Source organism: Chrysochloris asiatica, unplaced genomic scaffold (assembly GCF_000296735.1).
Source record: "Chrysochloris asiatica unplaced genomic scaffold, ChrAsi1.0 scaffold00003, whole genome shotgun sequence".
Taxonomy (NCBI): domain Eukaryota; kingdom Metazoa; phylum Chordata; class Mammalia; order Afrosoricida; family Chrysochloridae; genus Chrysochloris; species Chrysochloris asiatica.
The window spans coordinates 38,395,973-38,410,962 of record NW_006408521.1 but is presented as its reverse complement, the minus strand read 5'-3'; the positions used below and the strand labels follow the sequence as shown (position 1 = coordinate 38,410,962).

Below are 14,990 nucleotides of genomic sequence, written 5' to 3'. Positions count from 1 at the left end.
AGATTTCTACCAACTTTTTAAAATCTGAAGTTGATCAAACATTCAATCAAGATGCATTGATAATTACTGGTGTCTGAATATAGCAAAGAGGAAGGATCACAGGAAATATAGTCTTGGTGACAGAAATGATGTTGGAGATCACATGATAGTATGTTTTCAAGACCAATGATTTATGTATTGAGAATGGCTTTTTAAAATAACATAAAAGTCTATATAATAGACCTCACCAGAAGAAATAACAGAAATCAAACTGACTACATCTGTGGAAAGAGACAGTGGAAAAGCTCTCTATCAGCCAAAACAAGGCCAAGGGAGGACTGTGGAACATGCCATCAATTGTTCATATGCAAGCTCAGGCTGAAGCTGAAGAAAATGAAAATAAGTCCATTAAAGCCAATATGACCTTGAACATAGTCCACCTGAATTTAAAGACCATCTCAAAGCAGATTTGATGCATCATTAGATACAAGTGACAGAAGAAGAGAAGAACTGTGGGATGACATCAAGAACATTATACAGGAAAACAAAGGTCAGGTCATTAAAAAGACAAGAAAGAAGGAAAAAGACCAAAACGGATGTCAGAAAAGACTCTGAAATTTGCTCTTGAACATACAGAAGCAAAAGCAAACTGGAATAAATGAGGAATTTAAAGAAATGAACAGAAAATTTCAAAGGGCAGCTCATGATGATAAAGACAAGCATTATAATGAAATGGGTGAAGACCTGGATTTAGAAAATCAAAAGGGAAGAACAAGTTCAGCATTTCTCAAGCTGAAAGAACTGAAGAAAAAACACTAGCCTTGATTTGCAACAACAAAGGATTCAATATGGGCACTATAGAGTGAGGTAGAAAGCATCAAATGAAGATGGAAGGAATTAACAGAGTCACTGATTATTCAGAGTCAAAAAGAAATGGTCAATGTCCAACTATTTTAAGAGGTAGCATATAATCAAGAACTGAGGATACTGAAGGAAGAAGTCCAAACTGCACTTAAGGGATGGGCTAAAAACAAGGCTCCAGGAATTGACGGAATACAAATGGAAATCTTTCAACAGACTGTTGCAGCACTGGAAGTGCTCACTCATCTATGCCAAGAAATTTGGAAGACAGCTTCCTGGCCAATCGATTGAAAGATATCCATATTAGAGCTCATTCCAAAAAGAGGTGATCCATTGGAATGTGGAAATCATTTAACAATATCATGAATACTACATGCAATTAAAATTTTGCTAAACATAATTTAAAAACAGTTGTAATAGTACATCAACAGGGAACTGCCAGAAATTCAAGTCAGATTCAGAAGAGAATGTGGAACTAGGGAAATCATTATTGACGTCAGATGAATCTTGGCTGAAAGGAGAAAATACCAGAAAGATGTTTACTTGTGATTTATTGACTATGCAAAGGCTTTCAACTATGTAGATCATGACAAACTATGGACAACATTGCAAAGAATGTGTATTACACTACACTTAATTGTGCTCATGAAGAACCTGTACACAGATCAAGAGGCAGAAATTCAAACAGAAAAAGTGGATACTGAATGATTTAAAATCAGGAAAGGTGTGCACTAGGGTTATATCCTTTTACCATACTTACTCAATCTCTATGCACATAGAGAAAATAATCCAAGAAGGTGAGTCATATGAAGAAGAAAGTGGCATCAGAATCAGAGGAACATTTACTTGCAGGAAGCAAAGAGGACTTAAAATACTGATGGACTGTTTTCAGTATAGATTGTACCTTAATGTAAAGAAAACAAAATCCTCACAACTGGACCAATAAATAACATCGTGATAAATGCAGAAGAGATTGAAATTGTTAGACTTCATTTTGCTGGGAATCACAATTGACACTCATGGAAGCAGCAGTCAAGAAATCAACTGACTTACTGTATTAGACAAATCTGCAGCACAATACCTCTAAAGACTGTTAAAGAGCAATGATATCAGTTTGAGAACAAGGGTGTGCCTGACCTAAGCCACAGTACTTGTGACAGCCTCATATGCATGTGAAAGTTGGACAACGAATAAGGAAGACCATAGAGGAATCAATGCAGTAGAGTAGAGTTGCGGTGCTAGAGAAGAATGCTAAAGTACCATGGAGTGCCAGAAGAACAAATAAATATGTCTTAGAAGATGTATAGACAGAATGCTTCTTTAGAAGCCAGGATGGTGACACTTTAAGACTCTCAGACTTAGGATTTACTGTCGCTGGAAAAGGACATCATGCATGGTAAAGCAGAGGGTCAGCAGATGAGACGGAATGATACAGTGGCAACAGCAATGTGCTCAAACGTAATAGCAATGGCAAGAACGGCGAAGGACCAGGCGGGTGTTTCATTCTGTTGTGCTGACTCAACAGCAACCAACAACAACAAAGAACACCCAGACATCCATGTATCTATATTCGTCCATTAGTTTAGAATTTACTAGAAGTCCACTGTGTATAATGTGCTATCTGCTAGTTTTCAACATAATTTTTTAACTTTGATAAAGTATCACTTAATTCCAACATGTTTTCCTGAACACTTCATTCTAAAACAAAGGGGTAAATGACAATGTAGGATAACCACAGACATTGTATATGAGGAAGATATTGGTCAGAGAGAACGTATTTTTGCTTCTGCATGAATAAAAAATCTAGTTAAGCAATTTACCCACAGATGCTTGATTTCTAAGACAAATATGTTATTTAAAATGACACTACATGATAGAAGATTGTAGAATTTTTAAGAAGAAATAATACTTGGGGTAAAGATGAGACAAATTCTTCGTTCTCCCTTTACTTTCTTAGCTCAAGGCAATAAGGTGCTGTTTTTGACACCAAAATTTACAAATGCCAAAATGTCTCATGATTGAAAATTCTTGAGTAGAGATGAATTAAACTGAGCAACAGAATTTGAAGGGGAATGAAACAAGAAGAAATACATGGGTGGAATTTTTCACTGTATTGAATCATAAAATAACCAGTATAGTGGTTAAAGGTGTGGATTTTGCAGTTTTCAATGCAATCCCACCATTTAGTTCTACAACCGATGAAAACTTATTTAATTTTTTAAGTTTGTTTATTCATCTGTGAAATATAGGTATTAATACTTCCCTGAATTGGTGTTTTCTATATTAAATAACATAATATACACTAGAGATCCTTGGCACACAATAACTGCTTACTAAAGAAGAATTATGATTTGCTTTTTTATTATTAGTTCCTCTTCTGATTTCCTTTCTTCTCAAATGAACTGAGAATTTTAAACAGAAAAATTTCTAATTTGATACTTATAAACATATACTTAGTAATATCTTTGATTCTGATCTTTATTGGCTGTGTGTTTTATCTAAATGAATGAACCTCAATAATATTCACAGAAGATCCACCAAGTGTTTAAGGTAATTATACTAGCAGGAAAAATTGTCAGCTTGGGCTAAAAGGGGCAAAGACAATACAAAAGGAAAAGAGGCCTTTGAATCTCCACAGAAGGATGCAGGCTAAGACAAACACACAGATGCCAACACAACTCTCAAGGAAAAGGATGATTCAGAGGGTGAAACTAAGAGCCTAGAGGGAAGAAGCAAGAACTACAGAGAATCATTCCTAAGAAGCAGTAATCCTCAGCAAGACTCCCAAACATTTGCCCTGATGAGTTTCAGAATTTCTGAGTCAGTTAACTCTTTGGAGCAGTTACCCTATATCTGTGTTCCACATGTGTGCTGTTTACTTCACAGTCTAAAGATAGGGAGGAAACATATTTGAGGAGTGGTAGTTATGGAAATCTTCAATCCATGGGAGAAAGATGAGGCGGTCTGCCTTGAAAACCTCATGGCTTCTTGGCCTAGTTCTACTCTGTTCTAGAGGGTCACTGTGAGTCTGACTCAACTTGACAGCAGCGGGTTTGTTTGGTTGCGTCCTAAGATATGACAGAAAGACAAAACTGATGCATTGTTATGGACTGAACTATGTTCCCCCAAAAGTTATGCTGAAAAACAAGGATTTTCTTCACATATGTTAATGAGGCCATAGAGGAGCTGGGTGGGTACTAAACCTGCTAATTCCTTTTGAGTGGTTTCTTATAAAAAGAACTACAGACACAGAGACAAACACACAGACGGACATTTCAGGCAACAACAAGAGGCAGATGCATTTATGAGCAGCAAAGGAAAGCCAAGGATTGCCAGAAATCCCCAGAAGCTAGAACAGAGGCCGGCAGGAGAAACTGACACAGCTGTGACCCTGTTTTGGACTTTGAACTCTTAGAACTATGAGAAAAAAAAGTTGTTCTTTAAAGCCAGCCATTTGTGGTGGTACTGCTACAGCAACGCTAAGAAACTAAGACATAGACTTCTACTAAATGTTTCACAAACAAGATTTCCAATTCACTAGCAAAGATCAAGGAAAAAGATTACCCAAGAATTGGGCAGAAAATAATCACTCTTGCTTAAGTGAATGGGGAAATGACAGTCTAAGTTCTACCAGGCAGAAATAATATTGCTATCTTTATGTCAATTTACACACGGAACTCCATAAGAGTAAAACAAATAAGCTACTTACAGTTATGCTGTCCTTAGTCTAATGGGAAAATCATAAAATGAAAACTGTGGTACGGAAACTTAGTGTTATTTCAACTTTAGTTAGGGTTGAATGAGTCCACTTTGGGAGCATTTCCTAAACTAAGCTCTGTACTTATCAATCTTAAAGAATCAAACTTCATACCAGTCTGCCATTTAATTTTCACACATTGGGTTGCTAATTCCAAGGTCAGTAGTTGAAATCCAGCAACTGCACTGCAGGAGAAAGATGAGGCTTTTTGCGCCTGTGAAGATGTACAGCCTCGGAACCCCCAGCCAGGGTCGCTATGAGTCAGAACTGACTGGATGGCATGCTGCTGCAGCATCTGCTACTATAACCATTTGATTAGTAAGTTAATTCTTAAACATTTACCACACTCAGGTTTGCACAAAGCAAAGCACTGAACACACATATACTCCCTCATGAGTGCTCTGGTTCATCTATTTTCTATTTCAAAATGATTTCTTTAAATTGGGTGACTCTCCAGGATAAGCACTGACCCATAAGGTTGGTGGTTTGAGCTGCAGCAATCTTTGGGAGAAAGATGAGGCTCTGTGGTCTGGCAAAAAGATTTACAGCCTTGGAAACCCTATACAGGTCACTCTGAGTTGGAACCGTCTCCATGGCACTTAACAACAACAAAACGTTAAAAAGTGCATCAAAGCGTGCATTGCCTTTATAAGCATTCATCTAGGCCACTGGTATGGGAGAATTTCTAAAAGTGGAATTTCCCTTCTGCTTTGAACCCAACCTCTGTGACTGAATTCACCAGGGCATTTACACAAATGATTTACCATGGCCACCTCAGGCAGCTCTATCTCTTGATGCTTATTTTAGTATTTAAGGTGGAAAACAAATATAACCCCAACCTGTATACATGTGCTGGATTCTACCTTAAGGGACCCATGATCTTCATTATGCATAATATTATGAAGAATCCATTCAGCATCTATAGCAAATCTGTCTCAGGGCTTGTCAACTTTAGCAACCTTTCCCTGCCCCCACCCAATACCATTTTGCTGTTAGAATCCCAATCAGCTATGGAAAAGCTATGGGTTTTCATGGTCCTTGCTATAATTTTCAGTCATGTTTAATCAAGCTGTTTTCTTCTCTCATTTTCCATCACTTAACTATGTGACTTTTGCAATTCCACCAAAGGTTTGTTGTTGTTGTTGTTGTTAAGTGTCATCGAGTTAGTTCCAACTCTGTATAGGGTTTCCAAGGAACACTGGCCTTGTGGTTCAAACCAACCTTTTGGTCCAGTGCTTTAATCCACAGGGCCACACATTATTTTAATATCATCAGAAAATCTGGATATTGCTGTACAGCTAGAATTTCAGCTTGAATTATTACATTTATAATTTGCTTTTAATTTATCTCCTTTGGTATGTGTGCATATGTGTGTGTCTGCGTGGATGTATGTACATAACACTTATCTAATGTTAGCTTCCATCGAGTCAGCCACACACACATGACAAACCCATGTGTCAAAGAGTAGAACTGTTCCACAGAGTTTTCCTAACTGTAATCTTTATGGAAAGTTTGTCAGGTCTTTTCTTCTACAAAGTCCTTGGGTGCGTTTGAATTGCTAACATTTAGGTTAGCAGGCAGCTGTAAACTGCTTGTGCCACATAGGCTCTGGTATATTTATAACACTAGGCTGCCAAATCACAAAGCTCCTCAAAAACCTTAAGTCTTCCTGTACTTCTGAGTGTCAAGGTACAATAAGGAAGAAGGAAATGCATGGGACGTGCCTAACTCATTTCTTGATTCCTTACAATTTAGCCATGCTTTTCTTTTCTTCACAAATTTTCATTCTGAATTGAAATTATCCCTGAATTCAGTAGGACTTTTTCTGTTCCTAGAAAATGTACACCAAGAAATCTGACACCACCCTAAACAATACTAGTTCATTATTAAAGCTTTGCGAATCAGATATATAAATTTGTTGTCCATTTCTCCTCTGAAAGACTTGGAGCAACTGACCATTCCTCTTCTACCTCTCCTTTAACCTGAGGATTGCTTACTAAACATATGCCCTACTTCATTATAGCACGGTTCACAAAGAAGAAGAAAAATGACATCCTTCTAATGATTTGAACTCACAGGGCTTTGCAGGATCTGAGTAACTCGTTTCCTCTGCTCCATCATATTGAAGTCTTGTCGTAGATCAGGAGACATGTTCCTCTCCCTAATGTATTCTGGGTCATTTTCATTGATGCGGTCAAAATACCTCTCTTTGTGAGGCATACTGGGAGGAGGAGGAGTAGTTATCACGCCTTGGTTGGTATCTGAATTCATACTTCAGGTCTGTTAATTCCCTTTGTTATCTGTATTAAAGAACATTTAAAAGGAGGGCATTAATGAGAAATTCATTACTATATTCAAATGTAATTCAAATGTACATCAAGCAGAATTAACTTTGTCTTTTTTTTTTCTTTCCTTTTTACCCCCTCCAACTAACAGTAGCAATGTTCTTAAGCAGTTTCTAAAAAATAACCAAAAAAACAAAAAACCACACACACACACACAATTTTATTAAAATATCTTACATAACAATGCTAACTTGGAAACTGTCATTTTTAGAGCTCATGAAACTTGCGGTTCCATTATAATATCAACTGCCAATTCCATTTTTAAAGGGACCAGTGACTATAACACCCAAAAATAAGGCGCCACATCTAGATGGCAAATTCCTACAAATGGTGAGTGCTACCACTTGCCATTCTCCGCTCCTCCTACTTGTATACTAAACTGAACTGGTTCTGTGTAATGAGCATGACCATATTCTACAGTGAATACAATTTCTGACACATGAGAGAAACACAGCTTTTTATTTTTAAAATGATTCAACAACTTCCCCGGGAAAGCATAGAAATTATTAAGGTTGCCAGGCTATTTCTCTTTAACAGATGACACCTAACTCCAAGTAACAATAAAACAGCTCCTCCCCCATCCACAATGTTGGCATGTATTATACGATGAAGCTGTCAAGTCAGTGCTTCTCAAACTGTCTATAGTGAAGACTTTTCAATAGTTTTAATTTCTAATCACTGTTGATCAGTATTTCTATAAAATAACATGATCATGTACCTAGATATCATGACAACATCAAATTACAAGAAAAGTTCTTAAATGCTATCATATTCTGTACCTGTCACGGGCCACACAGTAAACAGCTCTACTAATTAAAGGCATGCTTCCCACCCCCGCGCCCCCGCTTTCTGCGGTGATATAGGTAAATGCTCTAACAATGGCAGATGTGCTGATGGCCATCATTTTCAGTTTACCTATAATTCTGGATAGAAATAGATGATCAACTCGTTGTATTGAGGCCCTAAGTCAGTTAGGTAAGCATTGTCCTGGTTATAATCTCACATTATAAAACAATACAGAGGTGAATGAAGAGATCACCTTTCTTCATTAACTGTAATCACATGTCCTGACTGTCCATTTAAAAGCTGCTGTTGTTGTTAAATGCAGTTAAGTGGGTTCTAACTCAATATCGACCCTGTAAGGGGTTTCCAAGGTGAGTATGAGCCCTCGACCTTGCGGTTCAAACCAACCTTGTGGTCCAGTGTACTATCCTGCAGTGTACTATCCTGCAGCACCACTTCAGGTAGTCTTAGTCAATTGAGCCTGAATAGTGTAGGGAGTGGACTCCTGGTTAAGCGCTGTAGGATCAGCACTAGACTGCGAACAAGATTCGTGGTTCCCTTGAAAACACTAGACAGAGTTGCTATGAATCAGAACCGGCTCAACGGCACTTAACAACAACAGCGTAGTGTGTTTTATGTTATGCTGCTAACCACAAGTTCATCAGTTCAAATCCACCAGATGCTCTGTGGGAGAAAGATGATGCTTTCGGCTCCCTTAAGGATTTGTAGTTTTGGAAACCTACACAGGGTTGCTATGAGTGGGAACTGACTCCATGGCATGTAACCACCACATTCACCAAGGCAAAAGCCTGAAGCAAGAGAAGGAATATCACTGATTTAGTGCATCCCTTCCCCTAGTTGTTCTTTTGATCTGGGTCCAGAAAATGCAGGAAGGGATGTCAACAAGGAAGAAGAAATGGGAACAAAATAAAAAACTGCAAAGGTGATTTTGCTTAAGCAAAATCTCTACAGGTGGTGACTTCAATTCAGACACAACTTGTTCAATATAAATGTCTGGGCAGCAGAAAAACCATTCAGACAAAATGGCACTAATTTCTTCGGCTGATATTTGTCTGACGGGAAGCCATAATTTCATAACAATATAAAGTTAAATGTAAAACATCCCAATGTTCATTTTACATTGATGTAGAAAACTAAGGATTCCTAGAGTGGCGCTGTAGAATAAGCACTGGTCGGTTTGAACTGCAAACTTGCTGAGTTGGAACCGAGTCGATGACACTTAACAACAAGAAGAAAACTAAGATGTGAAAGGGAAGTTTTTGTGGACCTGAAATTCTACAGATGCTTCAGTGCCTCAGAGTCTTGCAAAACATTTATCTAGAAGGATCCAAAAGGTAATAATAAGCAAAGGTGACCTTCTCCTTAGCAACCTGATTCCCTGAAAATGCCCACAGATATCAGTGTCATCTTTGAAACGCAGTACCAACCAGCGAGGCTACCGTCTGTGGTTGTCTCAATAGTTTTGTAAGAATCATCTCTAAAACTGCTTTGACCCAACTTACTGCTGTTGCTGTTGAGTGCTGTCAAGTCAGGTCTGATTCATAGCATTTCCAAGGCCTCCTGGTGGATTGGAACCACCAACCTTGTGGTTAAAAGTCCAGAGCAGATCCTACAGTGCCACACCAGGACTCCAATTTAGCTCATGCAAATTAAGTTGTTGTTAAGCACCTTTGAATCAGACTAGTTTTCAAGAAGCAGCTGATAGGTTTGAATTGCTGACCTTGTCCTTAGCAGTCCAGAGCTTATTCTATAGTACCACTAACTAAGTATGATGCACTAAATATTCTTATGTTAATTCGGATTCTAAAAATGTGAAGTCACTGTATTAAGTAATTTCTGCAAAACATGTTAAAACTCAGTTTTATTTTACTTGTGAACATCAGTCTCATTTACAATATTCTGTAGTTACCAAAATTGTTTTGGTACACAACATAAAAAAAATTCATGAAATATGATTTGATGTCACTAGGGAGATATACACACCTTAGAATAATCTCCAATTTGAGATCAAAAGGAGAGCATTTACCCAAGGACAAATTTCAGACGGGTTAGGAGATAGGGAGGAATGGGAACAGGAAACATAGGGATGAAGTGGGGGAAGTGAGGCTAGACTGTGGGGCCCTCAATCAATGACATGAAACACTAAATGCATATGAACTACAGGCAGTTTAAAAAAACAAAAATCAACTAACTGAAAAATCATACTACTACCACTTCAGCACTGGACTGCTAATCACAAGGCTGGCAGTTCAAACCTACCAGCTGCTCCTCGGAAACCCTATACAGGGGTTACTATGAGTTGGAGTTGACTCAATGGCACATAAGGACAACACATATTTTTCTGAAATTTGGATTTTATGACTGTAAAGAAACTGATCAGTGAGAAGGGAATATAAAAACTGATCTTTTATATAACCTAGTCTTCTACATCTGAACTCATTAATAAGAAAACTGGGCAGAAAAAGGCATTTAACTCAATAGTAAATATCTGATCATAAACTGCGGGCACTCCTTTCCACATCTACTAATGAAACGACCCTGACTTTCTTACAGTCTTCAAAAGTCAGGTTTTACTGTACTATTATCAGTGTGGCATACCTACTTATGGTATCTATCATCTTACTATTATTATTCATATCAGATATCTAGAGATCCGACTAATCTCTGGAACCTAATTTTCTTCGAAACTTTATAATAGATCTACCTGAGCCCCTTAAAACAGTCTATTGCTAACAGAAATTGCAAAGAGAGTTAGTTTGAAAAAAACAGAAAACAAAAAAACTACCTTATGTATATTTAGTAAATGCCATGCTGACTTTTAATGACCAAGTACTAAGTGGGCTTTCAATTAACAATCTGACCATCATTTAACAAAGAAATGAATTGTTTTAGCTTTACACAGTAGGCCACTAACTTCTTAAGCCATATTTCTGAAGACAGTCCATAAAAGCTATCTTTAATTAGATGATTCCTAGACCTCAATCCTAAAAGCACTATTTAATCAACCAGAGAGAACAGTTACATATAAGCTTGTGTTGCACTAAATTTGCTGATGTTTACAAGTTATTAAAACACAGTAAAAAGTACAAAACTGTGGTGGTAGGTTCAGGTCATGGTCCTAGCACTGGTTTAAGGAACTGTTAAGTGAAACACTGGTAGGTAGAAAGTTAAAGTTGGAAGTAATGCTTGATGATGAATACATCTTTAGATGAGTAAGGTAAAGTGGAGGTTAAATAAGAAATCAAGATACTCATTTTAATAGTAGTATAAACTCACTGCCATCAAGTCAATTCCAGCTCACAGAGACCCTACAGGACAGAGGAGAACTGATCCCTACGGTTTCCAAGGCTATAGATCTTTGCAGGAGCATCCAGCCTCATGTTTCTCCCACACAACATACACACAGACAGACAGACACAAGCATATATAAAACACTACATACTTCATACCATGCTTTTACATCTTCATCTTATCTTTGCAATTGCATAATGCGAGAGAGACTGGTATACTGGAGGTTCATGGATTAAACTGGAGGTTCATGGATGAAACATTCCACTAAAAACCACACTGTTTGTGACACAGGCAATATTCAAAGCCACGATGTCTGCTTCCTAGTCCACTTTACAATGATACTTAGGTTATTTCACATATAAAACAGAGCTAGAAAATCTTAAGACTTTTAATCTAAATTCTGTCCTGAATTTTAAACTATTGGAGCCTACTGAATCTGACAGAAAATGAGTAAAGTCTATTGAATCTGACATGAGAAAGGGAAAATAAGATAATAAATGCTTCAAATCATTGTCCTTTTAAAAACTTGAAAAGTATATTTTAAAATTTTCCTTCTATGTAAATGTTTTAAGCAAAACGCTATATGGTGCAGAGTAATGGACTGGGGATAAAGAGACCAGGATTCTAGTCTTGGCATTTTCACCAGTTGTGTAGAACATTCATTCAGTCAACAACTGTGTGAGTATCTACTATGTGTCAAGTTTCTATATTGGGAATAATGCCTACGAACAAGGTAGATATGTCTTTCTGAGGCATACAAAGTCTACTGAGGAATACAAAGAAGTATAGGCAATTACACTGTAAAGGTGCCCCAACCATCTGTAAAACAAATGAATTGTCTCAAAGACCCTTTAGGTTTTTCCAGTTCTTGCACGCTACGATCTGTCCCATAATGAAATAGATAAGAACACTTGATTTAGCTTAGTATTCATCATTGCCGGAGATTTTCTAACAAAAACTAAGTGTTCCTGACACTAGTGGTAAGTACTTGTTGCATTCAAAAATAGCTACTAGTCACTGAGCCCTTCCTTACTGTGTGCTAGGGTCTGGCCTAAGAACTTAGATACTTTAGTTCGTTGATTCTTCAATCCTATGAAGTAGGTGTTACTATCCTCATTTTACATATGAAGAAATAAAGCCACTGAGAAGTTAACATGTCTCAGGTCAAACAGGTAGCAAGTGGTGGAAAAGGGATTTAAATCTATGTTTGTTTAACTCTAAAGCCCATGGTCATAACCACAACCCAGATCCAGAGGCAGCTCAAGTGCCAGCTTCAGTTGTTTGGTAGCACTGAGTATTCAAAATGCTTTACCCTGGGCTCAGGGAGAAAAGGTACCAGAATTGCCATGGCTTCGAAGGAGTTATAATCAATATATCCCTGTGGTATATTCTGCTACCACCAAGGAGGGAGGCTTGCTTTATTTTTAAACTATTTATTGTGAATTGAGTGAAGGTTTACTGAACAGATCATCAGTCCCACAATCAACAAATCATACATACACTTTGTGTCATGACAGTGACTGCAATTTCCCCCCTGTACCACCAGTTAACAGGATTTATTCTACTCACTTTAACTCTTGCATTCCCCTCCCCATGTCTTCCACTACCTTCATCTTGCCTGCGCCAGTCTCCCTCTGCATATTGTCTTCCCCATCACCAAAGTTAATATCACCAAAGTTAAAATTATTCACCTCAGTAAATAATTTTTCCCTTCTTTCCAACCCCTAATAACCATCATAGGATGTTTCTTTTAGCAAGATAACCTTTCCTTAACTTTTTATAACAGTGGTCTCATAAAATATACATCCTTTTGTCATTGACTAATTTTACTCAGCATAATGTCCTCCAGGTTCATCCATGTTGTAAGGAGTTTCTCAGGTTCATCATTATTCTTCAGTGCTGTACAGCATTCTACTCTAAGTATGTACCAAAGTCTGTATTCATTCTGTTACTATCTCTTGACTGGTGCATTTAATCTACATTCAGTCTAATTATTGATAGGTATGAATTGATTGCTGTCATTTTGCTGTGTATTTTTTTCTGCTATAGATAGTTTCTCTGTTCCACATAAATTTCTGTGCTTAGTTTTGTTTGTTGGATTTTTCACTTTTTCTACTACTGTTTTAATGTAAACTAAATATTTCTAAATTTCCCCTTTTTTTAAAAAAATTTTGATGTGAAAGCATTAACTATCTTTGAGGTTACCCTGTTTTTCACTGATTTCTTTTTCCCCTTTAAAACAATTCATTTTATCTCAAAGTCTATTTGACTTCCTTGCCATTTGGAAGTTCTTTTTTTGCTTTGCACTTGACTTCTGCATACAATGATAGCTCTGGTTCCCTATTTACAGTCTTGTAGATTTGTTTTACTCTGGATACTTATATATCTGGAGAACTTCTGGGTGGTGGTGTCATGTATGTTAATCTGTTTGTTGTCTGCTGTTGCAAGTTCTCAGTACAAAGACACTATTCAGCATTTTTTTTTTTCTGTAAAATTGACCTTGTTATTACACATTCCTTTAATTTTTATTTATCTGTATATGTCTTAATTTTGCTGTTGTATGTAAGGAACAGTTTTGCTGGACATATGATTATTGGTTGACAATTTTTTTTCTTTCAGAGTTTTGTATATTTCATCCATCACCTTCTTGTCTGCATGGTTTCTGCTGGGAAATCCATGCTTGGTCTCATTGGTTCTCCTTTGTAGGAAACTTTTCATTTTTCCCGAGCTGCTCTTAGGAATTTTTCCTTGTCTTTGGTTTTGAAAAGTTTGACTATAATATGTCTTAGTGATTTTCTTTTAGGGCCTATCGTATTTGGGGTTTATTCAGTTTCCTGAATGTTATCTTCTTGTCTCTCATGATGTTAGGGAAGTTTTTTTTCAGCAACTGTTCAACAATTTTCTCCGTACTTTTTATTGTCTCTTTCTGTTCTGGAATTCCAATCACCCATCCTCATGGTGTTTCACATAAATTTCAGGTTTTCTTCTACTTTTTTCCAATTGTTGTTCTAGCTTACTAATATTGAGAGAGTTATCTTCAAGCTCACTAATTCGGGCTTCTGTTTGTTCAAATTGAATCCTATGCAGTTTCAATGGATTGCCCATTTCTGAGGTCTGAGTATTAATCTTCTGGATTTCTAATTGCAGGTTTTGTATTATTTCAAAATTTGCATTTATTTTGTTTGTTCTTGCAGTATTTTCCTAAAGTTTTTTTCTGTGTTTTCCTCCATTTGTCATTCTGTCGAAGGTACCTAAACATCATTCCTTTGAATTCTTTCTCAGGTAATTCTATTATCTTTTCTTCCTCAGAAACAATTTACTGACTCTGCATGTTGGTTTTTTGTTTGATTCACCCTCTTGTTTCTTTGTGTGAGCTAAAATCTTCTGTTGTCTTCAAGACATCGTGGTGTCACTGTATTTGTATTTAATTGATGATTGTATGTTGGTGTATTCTTAGGCTCTCTCCAACTGTCTCATGCTGCATGTGATTAGAGAATGGAAGTGTGTGCACCGTTTTCCGTTTGCCATTCGTGCAGCTCAGTTTATGGTTGGTTTGGCTGGTGTAGGCTGGTGTCAAGTGGTAGAAGAATTAGTATTGGCTCTTGTTCAGTGGGTGGCACTGCGGAGGGTATAGTTGTGGCTGGGCTATATGGGGCAAGAGGAAAAAAACACATAGAGGAAAGCAAAACAGAACAAGCAAGCAAACAGTGAAAACAGAATATAATAAAAGAGAAAAAAACAAAAAATGGGCAGCAGCATGAAAAAAATAATAACTAGAGAACCTCCAGTGAGTACTATCCAATCTGTCTAGGTGGAGCTGATGAAATGAAATACAGCTGGGTCACTTGTGATACTGTAGTGAATAATTGTTATCAGGACTGATTATGAAGGTTGGAAATGCAAAGGTAGACGTTTTGTAGCAAGGAAGGGAGTGATTAATTCTCCAGTCTAGG

The 14,990-nt window shown here is 37.3% G+C and overlaps 1 protein-coding gene across 2 annotated transcripts in view; it reads right to left on the bottom strand.

Annotated features, from left to right (window-relative positions):
* Positions 1–14,990, bottom strand: part of ADD3 (adducin 3 (gamma)) — a 161,484-nt gene that overhangs the window by 40,661 nt on the left and 105,833 nt on the right. For both annotated transcript variants that reach the window (XM_006831328.1, XM_006831329.1), the window contains one exon: positions 6,674–6,897. In XM_006831328.1, the coding sequence (XP_006831391.1) occupies positions 6,674–6,868 (195 nt within the window). In that variant the 5' untranslated portion in view covers positions 6,869–6,897. Of the gene's footprint in view, positions 1–6,673; positions 6,898–14,990 lie in introns of those variants that run through there.